This window comes from Triturus cristatus, chromosome 4_2 (genome assembly GCF_964204655.1).
Source record: "Triturus cristatus chromosome 4_2, aTriCri1.1, whole genome shotgun sequence".
NCBI lineage: Eukaryota > Metazoa > Chordata > Amphibia > Caudata > Salamandridae > Triturus > Triturus cristatus.
Genome location: NC_140586.1, coordinates 129837820 through 129862618, shown reverse-complemented (window position 1 = coordinate 129862618; position 24799 = coordinate 129837820). Strand labels below are relative to the sequence as shown.

General features: G+C 43.9%; 1 protein-coding gene across 8 annotated transcripts in view; it reads right to left on the bottom strand.

The window, feature by feature from the left end:
• Positions 1-24799, bottom strand: part of SLC11A2 (solute carrier family 11 member 2) — a 475484-nt gene that overhangs the window by 42778 nt on the left and 407907 nt on the right. For 4 of the 8 annotated variants that reach the window (XM_085600792.1, XM_085600793.1, XM_085600795.1 and 1 more), the window contains one exon: positions 17196-19097. The exons of 3 other annotated variants lie outside the window; for them this stretch is intronic. In XM_085600792.1, the coding sequence (XP_085456918.1) occupies positions 19020-19097 (78 nt within the window). In that variant the 3' untranslated portion in view covers positions 17196-19019. Of the gene's footprint in view, positions 1-17195; positions 19098-24799 lie in introns of those variants that run through there. One more of the 8 variants, XM_085600794.1, reaches the window with a different exon arrangement.

The following is a 24799-nucleotide window of genomic DNA, read 5'->3' as shown; positions in this document are numbered from 1 at the left end:
TATGAATGAGATTTACTTTGTAGAAACAGAACTTTTTGTTTGCAGTTTAAGGGAAGTAATAAACAGACTCCACTACAAGAAAAATGCGTAATGTTGTTACTCCAGTAGCACCGTCAGTTGGGGTATCTGTAGCGTTGCCAACTTGTTCGAGGTTAGTCAGACATCCAGTTTCCAACCTGGGTCTTTAACTTGACAACCAAACGTCTCGGCTTGATTCCACTGACCAATTAGGATGGCAGAAATCAAAGGTTTGTAAAGGAAAAGCCCCTGACTGGAAATATTGGGTCAGTTTCACAAAAGCATTTGTGAGTACAGGAAGTAGTGCTACAGGAATATTTGTTTACGTATTCTTCCATGCTCTTGTAAATCAGTCCCAAGACGTCCAACTTCCAATTAGTAAAAGTGCAATGAGGACACAGTCCCTTCTATTTTTACTAACTGTAGATGAACATTCATATTTTATTCCCATTTTGGATGTTTTGGGGTCAATTCACGAAGGCATTTAATAAAAACCTAAGTGTGTACAGGAGCAGAATTACTTTACTTACTCCAAAATGCCTTTGTTAACAGGCCCCATGGTGTTCAGCATGCAAAGCTCGAACATTTGCACATTATGCACGAAGGACAAATTATTGTTTGCTTGTTTGGGTACATTTAACCTGCTTTGGTTGTCCCAATAGGAGGCAGGAGACTTAAAACAAGGTTCAGCTCTGCATTGTGCGTTTACCTCATCATTTACAACTATCCTTGTAATCAGCCTGAATGATCGGATGTCATCTTGTACGAAAGGGTCAGCTGTACACAGCTTTTGTGTAGCCACAATCGGCACAATTTGCAGAACTGTGCATCTTGCGTCCGTAAATAAGCTTTTTACTATGTACAAAAGGCAAATTGCGATTCGGTAACCTGTTTGCAATTGCTACCAAATCGGTATTTGGAAGGGGTGTTCCTTCCAAATACCGAATCAGAATGGAATGGTATGTGGGTGGGTGGGTGGTAGGGATGCAACACTAAGGGTGGGTTAGGCAACATGTAGGCAACAATGATTCAGGTAACACGGAGGGAGGGTGGGTGGGTGGGCGGGAGGTAACACGGAGGGTGGGTGGGCGGGCGTGAGGCAACACGGAGGGTGGGTGGGCGTGAGGTAACACAGTTCAGGAAGCAACACGGATGGGCGGGAGGCAACATGGAGAGTTGCCGGGTCGGTGGGCGGATGACAACACAGAGGTGAGGCAACACCGAGGTGGGTGGGCGGGCGGGAGGCAACACCGAGGGTGGGTAGGTGTTTGGGCTGTAGGCAACACAAATGGTTGGTGGGAGGGCAGTAAGCAACACGGATGGGCGGGAGGCAACACGGAGGGTGGGTGTATGGGAGGCAACACGGAGGGTGGGTGGTAGGCAAGATAGTCGGGTGGCAACACAGTGGGTGGGTGGGACGGTTAGGATGGCAACACGGTGGGTGGGACAGTTAGGATGGCAACACGGTGGATGGGTGAGAGATAGGCAACGTGGTAAGGGAGGAAGGCAACATGGTGGGTGGCTGAGAGGGAGGCAACACATGTCAACACAGCGGGTTGGTGGGAGGCAATACAGCAAGGCAACACGGTTTGGGAGGCAACACGGTTTTGGCAACCCCAGTGGTTGGGTGGGCAGTTCGGCAACATGGAGGGGTGGGAGGCAACACGGAGGGTGTGCGTTAGGGAGGCAACACATTGGGCGAGAGGCAAAACGGAGAGTTTGGGAGGCAACACGGACGGTGGGTGGGTAAGTGAGAGGCAACACGGATAGGCACCATGGAGGGTTTGGGAGGCAACACGGGTGGTGGGTGGGCCGAAGGCAACACGGGTGGTGGGTGGGCAGAAGGCAACACTGATCCAGGATGGAGGCAACACCGAAGGTCAGGAGGCAACACGGATTGGGAGGCAACACTGGGGGTGGGTGGGAGGCAAGATGGTTGGTGGGTCAGTGGGAGGCAACACAGAGGGTTAGTGGGTGGGTGGGAGGCAACACGGAGGGTTTGGCAACAGAGGATTGGAGGCAACACAGAGGGTGGGTGGGTGGGAGGCAGCATGGATGGTAGGCAACACGGAGGGCAACACGGAGGGTGGGTGGGAGGCAACACGGATTAGGCACTATGGATGAGAGGCAACAGGGGGGCTGTATGGATGGGAGGTAACAAGGAGGGTGGCAACACAGAGGGAGGGTGAGTGGGTGGCAACACAGAGGGATGGTGGGTGGCAGGAGTGAACACGGAGGGAGGGTGGGTGGCAGGAGGGTGGGTTGATGAGCGGGAGACAACACAGAAGGCGGGTGTGAGGGTGAGCGGGTGTCACCACGGAAGGAGGGTGGGGGAGCGGGAGTTAACACGGAAGGATTAGTCCACACGGAAGGAGGGTTTGTCATCACGGAAGGAGGGTGGGTGGTTGCGAGTCAACACGGAAGGAGGGTGGATGTCAACAGGGAAGTAGGGTGGGTGGGTATCAACACGGAAGGAGGGTGGGTGGGGGTCAACACGGAAGGAGGGTTTGTCAACACAGAAGGAGGGTGGGTGGTTGGGTGGGAGTCAACAAGGAAGGAGGATGGGTGGGAGTCAACACGGAAGGAGGGTGGGTGGGTGAGTGAGAGTCAAGGGTGGGTGTGAGTCAATACAAAAGGAGGGTGGGTGGGAGTCAATACAAAAGGAGGGTGGGTGGGTGTCAACACAGAAGGAGGGTGGGTGGGAGTCAACACAGAAGGAGGGTGGGTGGGAGTCAACACAGAAGGAGGGTGGGTGGGAGTCAACACAGAAGGAGAAGGGTGGGTGTCAACACAGAAGGAGAGGGGTGACTGGTCAGGACTCAACACAGAAGTAGGGCGGGCGGGCGGGTGGGACATAACACGGAAGGAGGGTGGGTCGGTGATTGGGACTCAACACATAAGGAAGGTGGGTGGGAGTCAACACGGAAGGAGGGTGGGTGGTTGAGAGTCAAGGGTGGGTGGGAGTCAACACAGAAGGAGGGTGGGTGGGAATCAACACAGAAGGAGGGTGGGTGGGAATCAACACAGAAGGAGGGTGGGTGGGAATCAACTCAGAAGGAGGGTGGGTGAGAATCAACACAGAAGGAGGGTGGGTGAGAATCAACACAGAAGGAGGGTGGGTGGGAATCAACACAGAAGGAGGGTGGGTGGGAATCAACACAGAAGGAGGGTGGGTGGGTGGCTGATAGTCAACACAGAAGGAGGGTGGGTGGGTGGCTGATAGTCAACACAGAAGGAGGGTGGGTGGGTGGCTGATAGTCAACACAGAAGGAGGGTGGGTGGGTGGCTGATCGCCAACACAGAAGGAGGGTGGGTGGGTGGGAACCAACACAGAAGGAGGGTGGGTGGGAATCAACACAGAAGGAGGGTGGGTGGGTGGCTGATAGTCAACACAGAAGGAGGGTGGGTGGGTGGCTGATAGTCAACACAGAAGGAGGGTGGGTGGGTGGGAACCAACACAGAAGGAGGGTGGGTGGGTGGGAACCAACACAGAAGGAGGGTGGGTGGGTGGGGAACCAACACAGAAGGAGGGTGGGTGGGTGGGGAACCAACACAGAAGGAGGGTGGGTGGGTGGGGAACCAACACAGAAGGAGGGTGGGTGGGTGGGGAACCAACACAGAAGGAGGGTGGGTGGGTGGGGAACCAACACAGAAGGAGGGTGGGTGGGTGGGGAACCAACACAGAAGGAGGGTGGGTGGGTGGGGAACCAACACAGAAGGAGGGTGGGTGGGTGGGGAACCAACACAGAAGGAGGGTGGGTGGGTGGGGAACCAACACAGAAGGAGGGTGGGTGGGTGGGGAACCAACACAGAAGGAGGGTGGGTGGGTGGGGAACCAACACAGAAGGAGGGTGGGTGGGTGGGGAACCAACACAGAAGGAGGGTGGGTGGGTGGGGAACCAACACAGAAGGAGGGTGGGTGGGTGGGGAACCAACACAGAAGGAGGGTGGGTGGGTGGGGAACCAACACAGAAGGAGGGTGGGTGGGTGGGGAACCAACACAGAAGGAGGGTGGGTGGGTGGGGAACCAACACAGAAGGAGGGTGGGTGGGTGGGAGTCCACACAGAAGGAGGGTGGGAGTCCACACAGAAGGAGGGTGGGTGGGTGGGAGTCCACACAGAAGGAGGGTGGGTGGGTGGGTGGGTGGGAGTCCACACAGAAGGAGGGTGGGTGGGTGGGAGTCCACACAGAAGGAGGGTGGGTGGGTGGGAGTCCACACAGAAGGAGGGTGGGTGGGTGGGAGTCCACACAGAAGGAGAGGGGTGACTGGTCAGGACTCAACACGGAAGTAGGGTGGGTGGGCGGGTGGGACATAACACAGAACGAGGGTGGGTCGGTGATTGGGACTCAACACATAAGGAGGGTGGGTGGGAGTCAACACGTAAGGAGGGTGGGTTTCAACATGGAAGGAGGGTGGGTGGTTGAGAGTCAAGGGTGGGTGGGAGTCAACACAGAAGGAGGGTGGGTGGGCGGGTGATTGGGAGTCAACACAGAAGGAGGGTGGGTGGGCGGGTGATTGGGAGTCAACACGGAAGGAGGGTGGGTGGGTGATTGGGACTCAACACAGAGGGAGTGTGGGTGGGCAGGAGTCAACCCATATCTGGAGGCAACACGGAGGGTGGGTAGGTGGTCAGGAGGCAACACAAAGGGTGGCTGGGTGGGAGGCAACACGGAGGGTGGGTTTAGCAACACAGATGTGTAGGCGGGAAACAACACAGAGGGTGGGTGGGAGCTCTCAGGCAGGAGGCAACACAGAAGGTGAGTGGGTGACATGGAGGGAGGGTGGACATTCAGGAGGTATAACGGAGGGATAGCAACACGGTTTGGGAGGCAACACGGTTATGGAACACGGAAGGAGGGTGGGGGCATGGCAACATGGAGGGAGGGTGGAAGCACCATGGATCGTGAGAGACAAAGATGTGAGTTGTGGAGACCTGGGCAACAGAGGGTCTTTGGGAGTGGCTGGGGGCAAGCAGACGGACAATTGAGGTTGGGACAGAGGGTTGGGACGTGCACATGGGCAAAAGGGGTGAGAGGGGCTGGTGTATGCAGACAGACTAAAGTAAGTGGTTGGGAGGAGGCGGGCACGCGCACACAGACAACTGAGGGTCAGTGGCATTGTACAAAATGATTGGCCTCCCATTAGAATCTAATGAGGGGCACGAGTCTCCCATATCTCACACATATTCAGTGCCCTTGGGCTGAATGAGGCCCCCTGGAAGGGTTACATTACACCTGTGCAGAGGGTGAGAGAAAGGGGGTGGATCAGGGACACGGACAATGGAGTGTGGTCATTACGATCCGGGTACAAGCAGATGGTCAACAGTGGTTTGGGTGCAAGGGAGTAGGGCGGAACACAGAGAGGGGAGAAGTACACAATAGAGAAAACTGTAAAATACGCTCTCTTGTGGAGTGCTCAAACCAAAAAAAAAAGCAGCACCTGAAAAAATGCGCAATGGAAGGACACATGTAATGTATCCAATCCATCAATCCATGTTCAGGGAAGGGTTAAACACAGGAGGGGGAAGTAAGCCTACAGAAGCTTACCAATAAGAAGCAAGCAAAACAGAATGACAATGAAGCAACCACTGGAAAGCAAGAAGCGGCATCTAAGCCCCCCTGTACGATAACAAAAATACTCACAAGCTGCACTGTCTTAAGAGAGACCAAAACAAGCATTGGCATAGCCAATAGGTCTCGCCTTTGGGACCTTATAAGTGTTTAGCCATGCAACAGTTGCATAACTAAATACTTATCAGGTCCCAAAAGCGAGACCTATTGGCTATGCCAAGCGGCCGTGAAAGTGATAGCGATCAAACATCAAAGCGGCCGCGAAAGTGATCGTAACCTCGGTCAAGCGTGGCGCGCGTGCCCGCGCACATGCACTGTAGCTCTAGGCTTGCCTGGTAGCACTTTTTGGAGCCCTCACAAAATGTCTCGCCAGACCAGCGCATTTGCGCTGGGTCAGGCGAGACCTAAAAAATAAAATAGCACCACCATGTCTTATATACCACTTCTTGCTAATGGCTCAACAATCAGCAAGGAATGCACATTTCAAACGGGCCAATACGGGAGTCAGATCTAAACTTATGAGGGCACATACTGATCAACTGAGTGCCATATAGGCAGTGATTCACCTTCAATTATAATTGATGCAAGAATCTTACAGCTTCTTTCTGTATATTTTTAAAATGCTTCTGCTTGCTTTGAGTTTGAGTTCACTAAAGACTTGTGTGTTTTGTAAAGTGGTAGAACGCAGTGGCACAGTTGGCAGGATTATTCTGGATCCCGCAATCTTAATAATTAGATGCATTAAACTGAAAAATATATTTTCATTATTTAGATGAGCATGCAGTCAAAATACAAAAAAAGCAAACAGTTCTTATTCCCGAGAGTACATCAATCACCAAGATTTGATCTTCTGCCTTATCTTGGGAAAAAGTTGACCGAGGACGACATAAGGCAGCCCTTATTTACAACATCATAACACATTAGCATCTTGCTTTTCACTGGTGCGGGCAAATTCTGATGTCCTGTGCCCTTTCTTTATCTCTTGCCTTAAAACGAGTGTGTCCACAAGCAGGGGGTCTACAGAGGGCTTACGAACTGTAGGTCTGCATTTGAAAGCAGTATCGCCCAAAAGTGAGGCCCCTTGGAATGCAGCAAGATTAGGAATTCCAGAAAAACTACTAAGGACTTGTTGATGAAATGAACATGTCATTATGGTGACTGGCTAGACGAAGAGAAAGCTGGCATCTGTAAATGTTTGTACTGATGGGCCAGGAGGATAAAAACATCTTTGAAAGGTACCAGCCTATAAATCTTTTTTCGCAGTCATGTATCCTTATTGCAACTTCTCTAAAAAAAAACACTCAACAGTCACCAAGCACAATTTAAACATATTTATTTCACATACCATCCAGATAGGACAATGTGCAACATGCACATTGAATATCATATAGAAGGAGTCATCAGTTTCAAAATGAACACAATTTTTGGAGCTTCTGTGAAGTATAAGGCACTGATGCTACTTCATTGTTACAGGTTCAAATGCCGGAAATGTTGCCTCGGGTTCTTTAAACTGAGAATCAAACAGCACTGGGGTGTGAAAACATCCTCTTCAAAACTTGTCTGCAAAGTGCTCTTGACAAAGCCATTATATTATGCAAAAAGATTAGGGGAAATACATATACACTCAACTGGGCCTGTTCTACTTTTTGTTGGATTGATTTTGAAACAGTAGATGAAGTCTAAATACGCTTTAAAAACGGAACAACTTTCCCCTTGAACAAACCAAGAACATAATTGTTTAAGTTGACATTCTGCAATCTAATATAGGATTAATTGTTTTACATTTCTGCACAAACCCTGAACTTCACAATGCCTTATCGGTTATAGAATCAAAGGTTTACCGAAAGCCTCTTGAATATATCGATAAACACAAAAAAGATGACAGTCCCTTATAATCAGCCACTTTCCGTACCTACTGTGAACCTATCAGGACGTCTCTGATCTTCAGTGCCCCTTCAGAGTCGTCAGTAACCACAGGATCAACATTTATGGCATCAAATGTGGAAAGAGGCAGCGATGCCTTTCAACCATGACAAGTACATAGATCCGCGTTAGATCGGAACACATTCACAGGTGCGATATTGTCATAATGCAATCATGGGTCTATAGGTCCCAGCAAGCTTAATGCAACTGGGCCACGCTGCAAAAGCAGGATGTGCTAAAAAACACTCACCCCTCAAGACATGTGGTACATGCTGGTCATGCACACTGGAAGTAAGCAGTGTGGATGAAGTATACATTACTCAAGATCATGTCTATGTATCTGTAACAGGAAAATTGTACTTCTATCTAGGACAGTCATCCCAGATTTTTCAGTTCATCCAAAGAGATGAATGTATATTTAATACATGTGAATGAGTATTATTTACACCAGTGCGTATTCTCTAAATGAGAGACAGGTCCTGTCCTCATTAACCAGCTTTGGACACACTATCTACAGGTCCTTGGCACAGAAGAAAAAGAATAACTATTTGTGCAATTCCTTAACTCGTTGAGTGCTCAGAACGAGCTCAGCTCGTCATGAGTCACAGTGGAGCCCACGCACGATTAATTCCCCGCCTGTGCGGGAGAATTAATCAGTGGGCGGGTCGTCATGAGCACAGCTCCACTGAATCATGACGAGCTGAGCTCGTCACGAGCACAGCGGCACCGCGCCCCCACCCCCGCACCGCGGGGGAATTATCCCCGCAGGGAAGGGGTTAATGGAATTGTATTTACTTATTTGGGTATTCCCATTGATCTGGACCTTAACCCCTTACACCAATCAAAAGCAGATTGCAGACATCTTGAAGAATTTAACAAAGCATTTGCTCTAATCCCTGACAACAAGGTAAACTGGCAGTCCCTAACATTTAAATAAGGTATTAAATAACAAAAAATACACAAATGCTGCTAAGAGATGCAGTTTAACATTCAAGGCTTTTTAGTTATTTGGATCATTAAGAACAAGTGTGTGACATTTTTCTGGGTAGCACCTTGGTGTTAACACAAACAATTTAAATCAGTAGCATAAGCCAGAAGTACAAGTGAACTGGCTAATTCCTGGAAACATTTCCACAACACTTATTGTCAATATACTCATCAAAGTACTCATGTACCTAGGCACGTCTGTCCCAGACAGTAATATCAAGTCAAAAATAAAACATGAATGTACAAAATAAAAACAACCTGCAACTTTAGCTGCAGTGCTTTTGCAACTTTAAATTATATTCTACTATTTTAAAAATGCATTTAAACAAACCCATGTGGTATAGTAACTACTTGTTTACATTGACAATGGAAGATTCAGACACATACATAACCTGCATTAACCTTCAGTACAAGTGCCATATTTTAACATGTTTAGGGTAAAAATACCATGCAGATTGTAACTTTAAACTACTACTTACATAGTTTAATCTCAAGGAGGTGTAAAATACAGTTTTAAAGTGTTTTGGTACCCACTATCTAGCATACTTAACCTCTTCTGTGCCCATGACGAGATAGTCTCGTCATGGAGCACGGTTGCGCTGTGCCCATGACGAGACTATCTCGTCATGAACCCCGCCCGCTAATGTAACGCCCGGCACAGGGCGGGGAAAGGGCGTGGCACTGAAGGGGTTAATGTTATTTAGCTCAATCCAAATATCAGTTCATCTCCAATGTTCCCAGTGAGATGGATGATTCAACGGGCAGATAACACGCCTTTTCCAAGTATTATGTGGAGCACTGAATGTTCTTCCCAAGCCAAAATTGAGCAAGTCAGCTATCACATTTATTTATTCAGTTATGCCTTTTGCTACATTGCCACACTGAAATCTCCCTGATGTGCTGACATACTTTAGGAAGGTCATGATCCCCTTTCTGATATTCTTGAGATATCACCCTCTACAGGTAGACTATCAGTAAAAGGAAAACTTGGCCAGTTCAGTTTTCAGGAGTTTCTGGGAGTGTAGATGTGGACTCAACCCTCCCTCAGAAGATGGGCTTTAAGGTGTGCAGGATGCAACACTGATTTGTTTGTTTGAATCTCCATTCAGCTAATGTGACTACACCTTAATACCTATTTTTAATAGGAACATGATGATCAGGTGAAAACAAAGTAGGCACATTACAGTACAGAGCTCAGTAAAATACAAAAAACATCAGCAAGTTCCTGACCAAATGGACACCATCCACAAAATATGAATCCAGATCAAGATAAAAACCTATATGGGATATGGATTAAAAAAAACGGAAAGGAACTTTTGCAAATTTCAGCAAAATTGACCATACAATAAAATGTATACACCATGTGTGTAGCATTTTATAGCCTTGTCTCTACTCCATGTAAGTAAAAGTGTGGACTACAATGAAATTGCATGACCTTTATGTGAACTCACAGATCACAAGTTATGCAAATTTTGTATGTGTACAAAAATCTAACCATATATTTACTTTTTGTTTTCAGTAGGACATACTGTGCAAAGCGTTTCTAGATTCTGATGTGAAAACATCATGGGAGCTGATGGAGATGTATGTGCAAGGGGATTGAAAGTCAAGTAGGGAGAGAGGTCAGAATAGGTGAGTTTTGATTACATGCAACATAATTGTCTGGCAACATTTTTACATTTTAACACTCCTTCAGAGGACCGCCATAATGCTTCTTTCAACTATATATCTCTCGTTATGAAACTGTAGCATGTGAAACAGCCACTTAACACATTTTCAAAAGTTTTGTATCTAACAATGGCACACAGGAACAGCTGAAACCAACCATCAGTTAAGGAAAAGACCACTCCAAATCAAAGAGCTGGTAAAGAACCTTTGCAGTGTCCTTAGTAGCATTCCTCTTTTTAGTTTTAACAACAATTAATTTATATGCAAGTATAAAATTAGAACGCTTCAAATCTTAAAATGGACAGCTATAAATATATGTGAACACCATGCTAAACAGAAAGCTATTCCTTTTGAAAGGAAAATGTTACTTACCCCGTATGCATGTATTCGTAGTGTGTAGTGTTGTAGATTCACATGTTTTGCATATACTCCTGCCACTCAGACATTACAATTTGTTTTTCTTTGAAGAGGTTTAAAGTCATGAGCTGTTGAGACTCCTCCCTTAGTCTACAATAGGAATTGACACTGGCTTAACCCTTGGATCGTTTTTCGCTCAGCAGGTGGAAGGTGAAACTGGGGGGTACAGAACAGCAGGTAAGTGCTCTGCGTTTGTTTTTTTACATGTGAATTTATTTAAGGAAATATGTGGTGTCATAGTTTGTGTCCGGGGAGGAGGTGTGGTGCATGTGAATTTTACATGCTTGGAACAGATGATTACAGGGCAAGTAAAATTTTCAGTTTGTCGCATGTGGGACTGTAGATCCACATACTTTGCATCAAGTGTAAAGCAGTTTCCTCCCCACAATGGTTAATGAGCTTATAATGCAGATGTTTCAATGTTCTTAATACAGCCTGGCTAACAATAGTTTGCTGACCAGCTTATATGGCCATACAATAATGCTGTGTGTGGGGTTTACCAAGTAGAAGCTTTACAGATATCTGCTAAAGGAATGTCACCTAAAAAAGCCATGATAGCTCCCTTTTAAGGTATAGAGTGAGCCCTAGGAGGTACACAGAGTTCACGTTTCGCCTTTCCATAAGAGTTTTAAATGTATTCACCAATCCACCTTGCAATGCCAGGATTGTTAAATGCCATTATAAGGTTCAGTAAAGTAGCAAAAAGTTAATTAGTCCTCAAAAAGGCTGTGGTACTATCAATATAATACAAGAGTACTCACTTTACAAGTAAGGTGTGTACCACTCGTTCTGCTATTGTGCCTGGTTGAGAAAAGAAAACGGGCAGTCCAATTTTCTGACTGATATAAAAAAGTATGTTAGGTAAAACTTGGGGCTTGTCCTAAGGGTCACTATCTCTGAACTTCTATGAATGGCTCTGCGATTGTAAGAGCCTTCAGTTCATCAGTACATCTGAGGGAAGTTACTGGTACAAGGAAAGAGACACGTCAGTGAAGTGGTTCAAAAGGGAGTCGCATCAGTCATGGCAGTACCACAAAGGTTCCAAGCCATTGCTGGTGCTGTTCTTAGGGGCATAACCATTGAGTCGCTCTGTGAACACCTTTACCACATGAATGCAAAACAGAGAAGCATATTCCTCTTTTGTATGTATGTAGGTATAGCATCTAAGTGAAGGTATATGCTTGACCCCTTGTGAAGGTGGAAAACATATGACAAAATATTCTGAATGGAAAACTTAAATCAGTCCAGTTGATTAGAAATTCAGAAATGGGTGAATCTTTTCCATTTGGCTGAGGTAACAGGCCCTAGAGGTGGGCTTGTGAGTCTTTCGTAAGATGGCAATACATTCCTTTGGGAGATGTGTGAACCTGAATTTTAAGATCACAGACTACATTAGGCGAAGTTAAGTTGCCTGGGTGTCTGATTTGACCCAGTTGCGGAGTAAGAAGGTCCTGCTTGATGAAAAGATTCTGTTGTGGGCTGATAGATATCTCTAGAAGCACTGAATACCAGGGTTGTCTAGCCACAATTAGGGCCACCATTCTGAGGATAGCAGATACCTGCCTCATCTTCCTTATCACGTATGAAAGGAGTGGGAGAAGTGGAAAAGCATATGCAAATATCTCTGATCAATTAATTCATAGTGAATTGCCCATGGAATGTGGGTACCTGGAGATGAAGCTTTGGCATTTTGAATTTTCTGGGGTGGCAAATAGGTTGATGACTGCGATCCACATTAGGGAAGTACCTTGGAGGACTTGCAAATGGAAGTTCCACTCTTGGACTGGTGATGTATCTTGCTTAGGAGGTCTGCAAAGTCTGTCTACCCCTGAGAAGCGTTGTGCCAGAAAATGTACCCAATGATAATTTGCTTGATGACAAGTCTTTTAAATGAATGCTGAAAGCAGGGGGGGGGGGGGGGGGGGAGGGGGGGGGGAGTGTGTTTTCCCTGCTTCTGTTTGTAGTACATGGCTGTACGTTGTCTGTGCGCACAAGTACTATCTTGTCTTTTACTATACAGAAGAAACCTTTGAGAGACAGGAAAATGACCAGGAGTTCCAGGTAATTCATATGCCTCCCCTGATGAAGGATGTGCAAGTGCCCTGGGTGCCATACTATTTAGATGTGCGCCCTAACTGGTAAGTGACATTTGTAGTAATGGTCACCTGCAGAAGAAGGTCCATAAATGGCATGCACAAGATTATTGCAGAGTGTGCTGTACCTCATCAACACTAGATTCTCCCATCGACCATCTGCTTACGGCCGTTTTCTGGCAAGGCACTGCTGAAATTGGTGCATATGCAGCCTGGCATTTGGAACAATCGCTATACATGATGCCATCATACCTAGGAGCTTTATTACCATCCTTACAGTTATGGGATGAGTGGTGTGAAAGAGAGAAGGTAGCTGCTCAGACACCATCAACCTCCGCAGATTGGGTATGCTCTCCCCAGGATAGCACTGATAATTGATCCCAGACAGAGCAGATGTTGCGGAGGTTGAAGACAAGACTTCATGGTATTTGCTGTGAACCCCAGCCTGTATAGCAGGTTCAGGGCTCTCTGAGTGTGTGCGAAACATGGCTGTCCAATGCTTCTCTTAATCAACTAGTCGTCGAGGTACGAGCATACATAGATACCTCCTCTGTATAGATGAGCAGCCACCACTGCCAAAAACCCTTGGGGCTGTGGGGACCCCCTTTAAAGTGTAACACTGTGAACTAGTAGTGCAGTCCACTTATCACAAACCATTGATACTTGTGATGAGTAGGGTGGATGTGGATATACGCCTCTGAGATCTAAGGTGGTCATGAAGTCTACCGGTCATAAAATGCGATGACATCCTGGAGCAATGCCATATGAAACTGTTCAGACATGATGTATCTATTGACTGCCTCAGTTCTATTATGCGTAGACCATTCTTCTTTGGAATGAGGAAGTATTGTGAGTAAACTCCCTCTCCTCATTAAGGTAGGGTCACTGGTTGTACGACACCCTTCTGGAGAAGGGCTGAGACCTCATCCTGCAAGAAGGTGAGATGGTATCGCCTGAGGCTGTCCAGATTGAATATTGTGTCGGGTGGTATGAAACTCATGGCAGTAGCCCTGCTGGAAAACGACTTAAGACTCACTGATCTAAGGGGTTTACCATTCAGCAGTGGAGAAAATCTGTTAAACCATCCCTCCAACAGGTGTTCCCTGCCTTACCATTTGTTCCCCTTATATCCTCCCCATGAGAGGACCCTCCTTGAATGAAAGTTGTGAAATGCTGGTTTGGTACTATTGTAGTTGGGCTAATGGTGTTGCCTTATTGCTCCTTCTCACCTGGGGCTTATTTAAGGATCCCCTTGAGGACTATATGGCACCCATGGACGTGGCAATCTCAAGGTCTTTCTTGATTTTCTCCAACATCTTATCCACTTGGGGTCCAAGGATGTATTCCCCACTGAACAGGACATTAAGAAGATGCGATTTCATCCCTATCTTGAAGCATGAGGCGCAAAGCCAGGCATTCCAGCGGAGAATTGGCATTACGAGTTGCAGTACAAGTGGCATCCAGAGCACACTTGGTGTTTGTGTTAGAGATAGTTTTCCACTCTGCAACCATTTATTCTCCCCTCTTTCTATAGGCCTTAGGAAAGTGTTGCATGAGGGCCTCCATTTCCTTCCACTGATACACCCGTCTTACGTGACAGCAAACTTACTGAGTTTTCGATCCTCCACTGAGTTGCTGTTCCTACTGTGATCCTCTACTCTACAGCATCAAGATGCTTGCTTTACTTATCAGGGGATGGAGCAGGAGGGACATTCCCAGTTTCCTGGACAGACACCCGCTTCTTTGCCATATGAAGGACCCGGGAGTCAAGGCAGAGTACAGAGGGTTGCTGGGAGACACCTTGAATTTCTTCTTCACCCTAGGTGTAGCTACCTTTGCCCTAACTGGATTCCTAAAGTTCTCAGGAGTTGTTTTAAGAATCTCTTGGAGCACTGGAAGAAACTGGACTGTAAGTTCAGTCAGTAAAAGGGTTTCCAAGAGATAATCTTCCTACTCTTCGATGCTGTGGATCTCTTCATTGTGGTTACGAGCCACCCTCTGAAAAAGTGCATAAAACACAGTAATATCATTGAGGAGCGATAACTTGATGGGACAAAGCTCAAGGTCTGTGCAATCTGGTGGGTAGACGTAATTATTTAATGAGTTACCCCTCACTCCTGCCCCCGCAAGTTGGTCATATGGGTCTTCCTCCCCATAACAGATGCTGGAATAAAAGTAGGAGTGGACTGATTCCTCTGTAATTGTGGGTGAGTTGTGGCTAATGGAGAGTATGGATGTGTAACAAGAGGTGGTGGAGGTGAGTACATAGGTGAAGGTGACAAAGACCTAGGGTTTGTGGCCTTGTCCTTGTGTCTTTTCGGTGTTGGGGATGGAGGTTTGTAGAAAATTATTTATTTTTCAAATGTGAGTCTTAACTTTTTACTTTTTTGGCTACTGGCAGTAATGTGCTGAGACTGTTCCCCGAGGCTTTGTGGAAATCCTCACAGGATAGGGGTAGAAGAAAAGTCTCTTCTACATTCAGATCCTGCACCAGCCTTTCGAGGATGGGTGCCTTAGCAATGTCCAATCTCAGTAGTGAAGACCAGGCCACGGGCTCGAGTGTTTTTTCCGCACCAACATCAGCCACGAAGGCGGTTTCGCTGTGTGCTTTTCAGAGGCATGGTACAGTTCAGTTCCTTTCCTTGGTGAATTTCTTAGCTCAGAGGTTTTTGTCCAGTGACGACCGGAGCCCAAAAGTGACGGTATTCTAGACGCAGAGGGTTTTTGCCTTGACTGTTTAGGTTTGGATGCCAGACTCCCTCAGGAGCAATGCTCTGCCTTGCACTAGGGAGTTTGTGTGTTTGGCACTTCAAAATGGCGCTCAGCACCGGGGTAGTGCTCACAGCCAGCCTGGGAGCAGACTCTTTTTGGCAACATCGGCGTCAACATCGAAGGTGCTGCCTCGACTACCTCCACCTCAGAGGCACAGGAAGAGATATTCCATGGGCTGGGTGTTGGCTAGTGTTTTGGGACCACAGAGGGCTGTGCCTCTTCTACCTTAGCATTGAGGAGATCTTGTTCGCTGAAAAGATCTGGATTTTCAGCGGCTGACTTCTGACCTATCTTAAGATGTGCCCAACGTCTCTCCCTTCTGTTACATGCTGGGGTGCAGGACACACACGAGGCCTCGTTATGCTCAGGGGTGAGGCAAAGGTTACAGGCACCATGACGTCATTCCAAGGATACTTGGCATTCAACTTATGGCCAAAATGGAAGAGCGTTCAACCCATCACCCTCTACTTGCCCACATTCTCTAAGTTGTTATGTCGAAGGAAGAAGATCTCAAAGGAGGCCTCAAATTTGATTGTTCTGTGTCTATCAAGAAACCACAAGGATTGTTCTTAAGTCGTGGGTGTCCAAAGTTACAAATGGCTACGGCCGAAAACTGCCCTGGAAGCCTTTCGACCAAGGAGCAGTTATAGAACACATCCAAAACAATCGAAGGGTGGAGCCAGTGTCCAAACACATTGCAACGCTAAGGGAGGAGTCACACAAAATCTTGTAACTCGAAGCTTCTTTGCAGAAAACGACTTGTAATGTCCAAGCCCAAGACTAGACATGAAAAGCATGTGTATCTAGAGCCACACATGCTACAAAATGATTACCAGATCACTGAACATCTGCTGGAAACAACAGAATACTAAGTGGTAGATACATGCCAGTCTGTAATCTCACTGACTGTACAGCAGCACTCCCTTAGCACCTAACTATCTGAACTCGGAACACTGGTCTCATCTCTGTGGCTGGATTCTGAATCCTACTGCAGGACAAGCTTGCTTCCCCCAATGATGTGCATTGAAGTGGAGAGGTAGGACGTTAGGGGGAAATGTGGAGCAGCAGGTGTACAGCATTGTGTACGAGTACAAAAGATAGGAAACAATTTACGAATAGTTCAAACCCTATTGCTCGAGGAAAGTTCACAGTGCACAATAGGTAAGTGACATTTTTCGATACACAAGACCATCTTGGATTAGAGCATGCTTAATGATGCACAATGTGGTTCGAGCTTGTTAGTGAAGTTTGGATTACGGCCTGAAGTTCAACAATAGCCTCCCATTATATTTTGTACCCATCTAGAACAATAGTTTAAAAACATCAGCAACTTTACGCTTGCAATAAACCCTTGAATGAGTGGAATCTATGGCAAATAGCTTGAGAACAAATGGACAAAACAAATAGACAACTTTAAACATATGTTTCCAAATGTTTCCTTAGCAGCGATAGTTACCTTCACATCTCATTTTAAAACTGCGGCTGATATAATCCTTGACCAACGCGTTCTACTGCAATTAGTTCATCACCAGCTCAAGATCAACAGTAACAGCAGCTAAATTGTACACCAGCTATGCAAGAGCTTGCTTAGCCCTCCCTCCAGCAGCAACCTCTTACGATGCAGGACAGACTGAACTCTTTAGAGATTAATGGTTGAAAAAATATCCGAGCCAGGCACGTAAGTAATATATGCTGTGCAAGACAGAGCATAACATAAGCCTACAGCTTATAAACACACAGATAACTTTTTAGAATGTAGGCATCTTTAATTTGTTTAGAAATATGCCTGATGTAAAGGCAAACTGAGGGATATTTTTTCTTGCATCATGTTCTCCTCTTAAACAAACAAAATAAATTATTCTCTCTCTTAGCCACATTAGGGCGTTCGGGATTAACCCTTCCCCAATGTAACCAAAAATGCTATGCCTCTGAAGTTTCCTCAGCAAACCCTATATTTGGGCCATTATCTATGTGACAGTTTCTACAAACTACAGAAGTACACTATCAGCTTCAGAGCTTTTGAAACCTACAGGACTGTATTTCCATCTAAGGGCCTGGGTGATCAAGTTAGTTTAAAAAAAATGAAAATGGAGCCATAAAGGTCAATTTGCTGTCAAATGAGGGAGGTCACTGAAAAGCTCGAGAACCAGGGTCTAAATTGCATAGGGAAAAAAATAACTCCTAATAATCAGTGGACCAAAAGGTAAAGATAATTGCCAATAAGGATTGCTGAGAAAGTGAAAACTATTTCCTGTGTGTAATATTAAGTTGGTTATTTACCTCATCAGTTCTCATTCTAGAAACCAGTAAATACACACATCATCAGTGGGCACACAGAAAACTGGGTACATTCCAAACTCTAAAACAATTATCTTAAGGAAGTATGTTGTACAAGATGTGCAGTGGAGCTACAGAAACAAGTAAAGAAAAGCACTGGGGGGAGCAGGGGTTAGGTGAGGGTAGCAGAATAAATCCGTCCCTCCACTGTACACTAGCCGATTTCTATTTGGCAGGACATTGGCTTCCAAAGAATAGTTCTGAAGAAAAAGAAGTTGCTCTACCGGGAAGAAACAGTAGAGTGACTAGAGATTTCTCAAACAACTGTCCAAGTGATATGCTCGATAACTCACATAAAACCATTAAAAAGGAACTTGATTCAATGGAATGTTCACATCTGATACACAAAGCAGTCCACCTCCCAATCTTTGCAAAGCATCAGTTTGACATCCCAAAGCAAAAGGAGTATGGGTTTTTGGAAGAAATTGGTGGTGAATGTTACACATACAAACAAGTTATTAAAAATGTCTCCTGGGCAACAAAGCTCAGAGGAACTCTCTTCTATTTAAAGTTGCTTTCACTTTGGTTATTGCTTGGAGTTTCAGGCCACCTAGTATCCCCTTGCTAAAAGTGATAGCACCATATCTGGGGGTAGAAAATAAGCACTGTACAAAATTAGATTAATCAGGATTTCAAAGCCATAATGAGGAGGTTGATTTGTCTAATCTCTGAATGTCATTCATTCACACAATCACCAGTTATAGATATGACAGACAAATGGGTATGGGTCTACACAATACCTGGGTACAATCAGAGCCTTGAAATTGCGAGCTTTCTTTCACCTTCAACAAACAGTAATACGTAATACACTGACCCTTCCCTCGATTCATTTGCAACTTCACAGAATCCTAAATTCACAAACTGCATCCAGCCTGTAAAATACAGCACTGCTGTATTAGTTGTGGTTCCTTTCATAGCAAGATCAATGCACTAGCATGGAACAGCAGAAAAAAAAGGTTTTACGCAGAATGCAATCTCACCAGTACCGTAATTCAGTCTTCTCAGTATCACTCAATCTTAGCCTTAAGGTAGCAATGTATTTTAAGTATACATTTGTAATAGGTCCCTTTGCAAAACAATATCTGCCATGGAATGTGGAGGATTCCTTTCCTCTTTAGCCATTTTTGCCTTTCAAAGCCTCCAGTGGGCAAATCGGACAACAAGTTTAAGCCATGGTCCATACCCTACAGATACACAATACAGGGTTCTTGCTCCGCATTTCCTTTGAATCATTATTTCATAATTGTATCATCTGCATCAAAATCGTTGAGAAGAAGGGTTTCTGGACGAGTGCTTATGCCTAGATTATACTGACAGAGAAAGAAAAAGACAAAGAAAAAGAAAATCAGTCCGGCAAAAAGTGACATCAGTAGAAACAAACATTAATCAAGGGGGAGAATATTAAGCAGGTACAGAATACTAGGCACACAGGAGATTCATGCATCAGTACTATCAAACCTACATTACTAGCTTAGTGAAGTATGAAGACGAAATGCTGATTTCTAACCTTTTTTGTTTATATGTATTGTATCCAGAAAAGGACGTTAGAACTACAAGGATCTAAAAGATCCTTCCTTTTAGTAAGGATGTGCGAAGTTGCAAAAGATTTCCATTACAACCTTTTAAAGTATGATTTTTATAAACTTTACAATCTTCTTCAACTTGATCAAGTTTGCAGGTTTCTTCTGTTAAAAGTAGCTCGGTTGGAGCGGTACAAGACTTAAAAAACACTTTGCAGGAAAATGTCATGACTTTATTTTCAAAAGTATGCTCTCACAAACTAATGTTTGCAGAAAATGTTCCTTGGAAGTGAAAGTTGTTTATATGAGAAAACTTTCAAACTCATCTAAGTTTAAATATTTGCCCACCCCAAAATAGAATTCTTATTAGCAATTGCCATCCTCACAAAAACTCAAACACTTCCCAGGTCTGTTGTTTTGTAAAAACAGCAAGACCCCAAGCTTGACATATTTTATGTCCGCTAATCTCGTAAATGTCTGAAATGCGAACTCAGTTGGACCTGCTGTATGCCACTGTGGTATGTACAGGGGAAGATTTTTCTTTAGGGAGTTTGAGTAGTAGCTGCCTTCAACTTTTAGAACCGCAAACTTTACCAATATTATATCTGGTGCATTGATATTTTCAACATTGTCATACAAATATTAGTTACTTTCACATAATAATGGTCTGGGGCCAATTCTTGAATTCATATTTTATTCTATCAACTTGCAGTCTTCATTCAAATCTAACGTAAATCCTCCTAAAGGGAAATCTAAATGTGCTTTGTGTGTTTTCATTTGGTGCAAATGTCATTCAGGAAGGGCTAAATGTAATCAACTACAAAAGATAACATATTGGAAATCAAATCTGTATTGTATTTTTTTATAATGGTTTAAAGGAGGGCAAGCGTTTTACATCATCATAAAGGAGATCACTTAATGAGATTAGCAGAACATGCACCTGATTAATGAAGGATGGTAGGAAATTCAGTCTGTTAACAACAAATTTAAAAAAATCAACATTTCCAAGGCCTGATGAGTGAAGGGTCACTAAACTAAAAGACTAAACTAGGAAAGCAGAGGGCGACAGCTTGAGATTGGAAGACTACGCAGTTGTACATCTGTGATCACTGAAGGTTTGATAATTAGTTTAAAACATTCTCTTTCATTGATGTTTTATATGTTGGCTAGAAATAATCCAGGAGGCCTTGAATATCATGGACCGCAAACAGGAAATGGCTTTATTTAGGCAACCAAATGAGTTTGGTCTCTATAAGACATCGAAAAGATGTGGCAGATGCTGAACATTGTGGTTTTGCCTATTGGAACCTGCAAAATTTGCAGTGGAACTGTCGTAGGACGTGGAGCTGGACTAAATATAGGCAAGTGGCTGTTGCCTGCCTGGGTGCTTGTTCAGAGTCCACTTAGATCTCCTTTACAGTGTAGGGATTACTTGTGACTCATGGCTTTTGGAGCAAACTGTAATCACAGAGAGGGGTAGTAAAATGACAAGTTGTACTTGGAATAGTACAAAGGTTCATGCAATTCTGAAATAATGCAAATGTTTCTAAACACGGGGTCTATGGTGTTATACATTACATTGTTCATCCTGTGAAAAAATGTGATTCATTGAAAGACTAAATTGGTTGGATGAGACTAATTGGTTGGATGGCACAAAATATGAACATTTTATCTTTGCCCTAGCAACAGTATAAAATGTTGCAAAGGCTTAAGGGATGTAATTCTGGCTTTGGGAAGAGGAAGTAGTGTCACTGGCAGTTTTAGCCACTGTTAAGTAGCCATTGCTGCTTAGATACCAGAGGGTTTGTGCCACAACTGGCACATTCTGCCACCCTATTGTTTTCATCCAGCAGCCCATACTTAAAAAACAAACCTACATTTTCAAAAATTCAACAAGCTATGGTTAAAACGTCTGAATTTGTTAAAGGAGGCATTAATAACTTACAGAAAATTGTTAGTTATTTGAATGGTGCAAACAAATCATAGAGAATAGTGGTGGATTAAGGTTTTATGATCATAGGTAATTTTATAAAGTTCCATACGGAATGACTTTGATTGTCTGGAAATACAATTTACAGAAAAACGGTAAACACATTTACATGAGAGAACTGTGATTGGAGCTCCTTTTTCAACCATGCAAAATTCCAACTTTGGAGATAAACAAGTTACTTACACACTCTGGTAGCGAAAGCTTGCAAAACAAAATGTAGGGGTCAGAAAATAAGAAAGCAGAATTTGACAGTTTACAATTCTATAAGAATACTTGATACCTTTATTGTGACCCTACAGGCTTTGAACAGAGAATACTTTTTCTTTTCTTCACAGTGAAAAGAATTTCAGTTGTACACATTGCACTACTCTGAATGAACACAGGATGCGCTTTGTGACCAATTGCAGCAGCTCTTGTGAGGTGACAGTATTTGATAAAACAGACAAAGGTACCACTAACGCGAGAAGAAAAATACCTACATGGGCTAAATCTAGATTTCCTATTATTAGACCGGACACAATGCAGAAATTCAGCTTTGTTCCGCAACTGACTTATCCCAAGCCTAAAGCAAACGATTTAGAAACGCAACCTTTTATCAGAAAGACCATCCATGCAGAAAAAAATCTATGCCATACCTACGAAATTTCTAGTTAGACTGATAACCACGTTATTGACTCAGTAATACACTTCAGATGAAATATTCTGTTGGCTTGCAGAGGCTGTTAGTAGAATTGACTATAGAGATGACTTATAGTAAACATGATCAAAATCACCAAAAGAGGCTTCAAGCTAACACCTCTCCAAGGGCCTGCGGAGGATGCTACCAGATAATTTAACCACCTTTGCTAAATATAATCAATGAGGAAACCTGAGCAACCAAGCCTTGTCCAAAAAGCTGTCCAAGCTGTCAGCCTTAGTTTGACTTCACATGCCTGCACCATAGATTTAGGTGGAAGTGAAGAAGGTGTTCCAAACATTGTCTTACAAAAAAGGCTCATGTCGATCTGACCATCCGGAGACATTATCTGTAAACCATAAAGAGAAAGTAACACTTTACTCTGCAATGCCTTCAACATGGAGCAACTAAAACTCTTCAAATGGTTATCCAATTTAATTGACTACAAAAGCCATAACGAAAAAAAGTGTTTTTGTTTTATATCTACTGTACTGCAAGTTATCCAACAAATATTGTCCAAGAAAAGCTGAAGGGTCATCCCTCTTCCAAATCGTTACCGAAAGGGGTGAGCAGAGATAGCCAGCTACTCGAATCAATCTACGTTTTGCCAAAATTGTCAGTGTAACTAGACCGAGCCCTTAGGAATTGGTCGATATCTATTGCCGGTACTTAGCTCTTCTAGCTTGACTGCGCAGAGGCACAATACTGTGAACTGCTCAACAGCGAAAGTATTCAGAGGCAAAAAAGGCTGTCACTGTGCATAGTGTGTGCAAATTAAACAGAGACGTCCTTGGACAAAGGCTTCATATCTTCGCTGGGTTCAAGACACAAAGATGCAAATGTTCAGTTAAGGAAACTATAGGTTCAGTAATGCCAGAGGAATTGCACAAGCCTTGCGAGTGGTGGCAGTGATCTTGGAGTTACACAACTAATACCACAGAAGATTAATGGCTGGGTAGATTTATGGTGCACATAAACAAATTACTTATGAGTTAACCAGTGTGTCACAGGATTCAAAAGGTTAAATGGGTGTGCAAGGGGTGAAGGAATGCCACTATAAACTCCCAAGATGGGACAAAATCCAAGCATTATATAGGATCAGGAAAATCAAAAGTTTGGAGTTATGTCTTCCTGTACTTCAAAGGATTTATTGGATTATGTCCTTGATACACAAATTCTGCGCAACTCTAGCCAACATGTGTTTCTTTGCTGGATAGACTAACCATCAAATTCCTCAGGGCTAGAATAAAATAAACTACAAAATAATACCACAAATGAGGTCCAACACCAATGTTACATCAACGAAGTACAATGAAATAGGCAAAGTATCAAGAAAATAGGAACTGAATACTGTGAAATTTATATTAATCCATGTATACATAGACCAAGAGTTTAAGAATATCCATGGGCATGTACATTGCTCCGCCCATTGTGACACACTGGAGTTGTCAGGCCACAAATCAAAGGTGAAGAAATCTTTCAAAAGAGAAACTCCCAAGTGTGGATGCTAAGTGGTAAAGATACAAGATGTAAAGGGTGTCCACAAAAAGCTCACCTGTTTCTACTTTCAATATCCAACAATTACCAATATCCTCATTGACTGTAAAAAATAACACCAATAACTGAGCAAATACTCAGAACACAATTTAAATACAGAAGCGATGCTACCAAAAGTATCAAGTGCAACGCTCCAAATTAATCATACTATTATCATGCGACAAAAGTTGGATTCAACAACGTACCATGCATTGACCACTACTAGAGGATTAAAACACACTCACAAGTCAAAACTTCAAGTGGCAATCGCCATCAATGTGAATAGCGAACAGCTAAAGTAAACGAATATCAAGTGAAGTCCATAAATCTAAAACTTTAACGTATATGAACATACTAACCAAACGCAATTACGGGATCATCTCCCTATAACAAAAGTGGTTGAAAATACCCAAATATATCTTGAGAAACAAAGTAAAACAAAACTAAGAATATACTGATGTGAAGAAACAGATAGCAAACAACCACCATATTGAGAAATTGTAAAACTGCAACATGTGAATGTTAAACTAAAAGAAAAGTCCACTGAAGTACCCCAAGAAAACTAAAAAGTGAGTGTCTCCACAATAAGGTAATCAAGACGACTCACCAACGGTAGAGCACTCCAAATCCATGAACATCAAACACATGTGTGTGTCCCAGCGTTCTACATCAGCGCCATGTTTATTTGGTCAGGGTAGGTGGTTGAGCGGGGACTATATCTAGTCGCCAATCACTAAGCGATACAGCTAGTGTCGGCCATGTTCAGTATGTGATGATGGAAAAGCAAAGAAATCGAAAGAAGACTATATGCTGTGACAAACAAACACACAAAATGGCAAATACAGCCATCATGTCATCGGTCAATTAGAATAGTAGCGAAAAGAATATGTTCACCAAAAAGTAAAAGGTGACCACCAATTCAATGTGTTTTCTACATAATACATTAGAATCACTCCTCATCTATACATTCAGTTAATGCAACCATGAGGAAATTTTATCACAATATTCAATTATATAAAATCATACAGGATCCCCATCCATCATATTGAAGTAAATCCTAAAGATAACATGAGCTCAAATCATGGTCTAGTAATGCGCCATGGAACAAAAAAGCATCAAACGTTAAACAAGTGAGTAAGAGATATAACCATACCCACTACAATAAATTACATTATACAAAGATTATTAGAAACGCTAAGAGTCAATAAATAACATAAGAAAAGCATGTATATAAAGGTGAAAATAAGGTAAATTATACATGAGTATTGAAAAGGATTTGGGATACCTGTT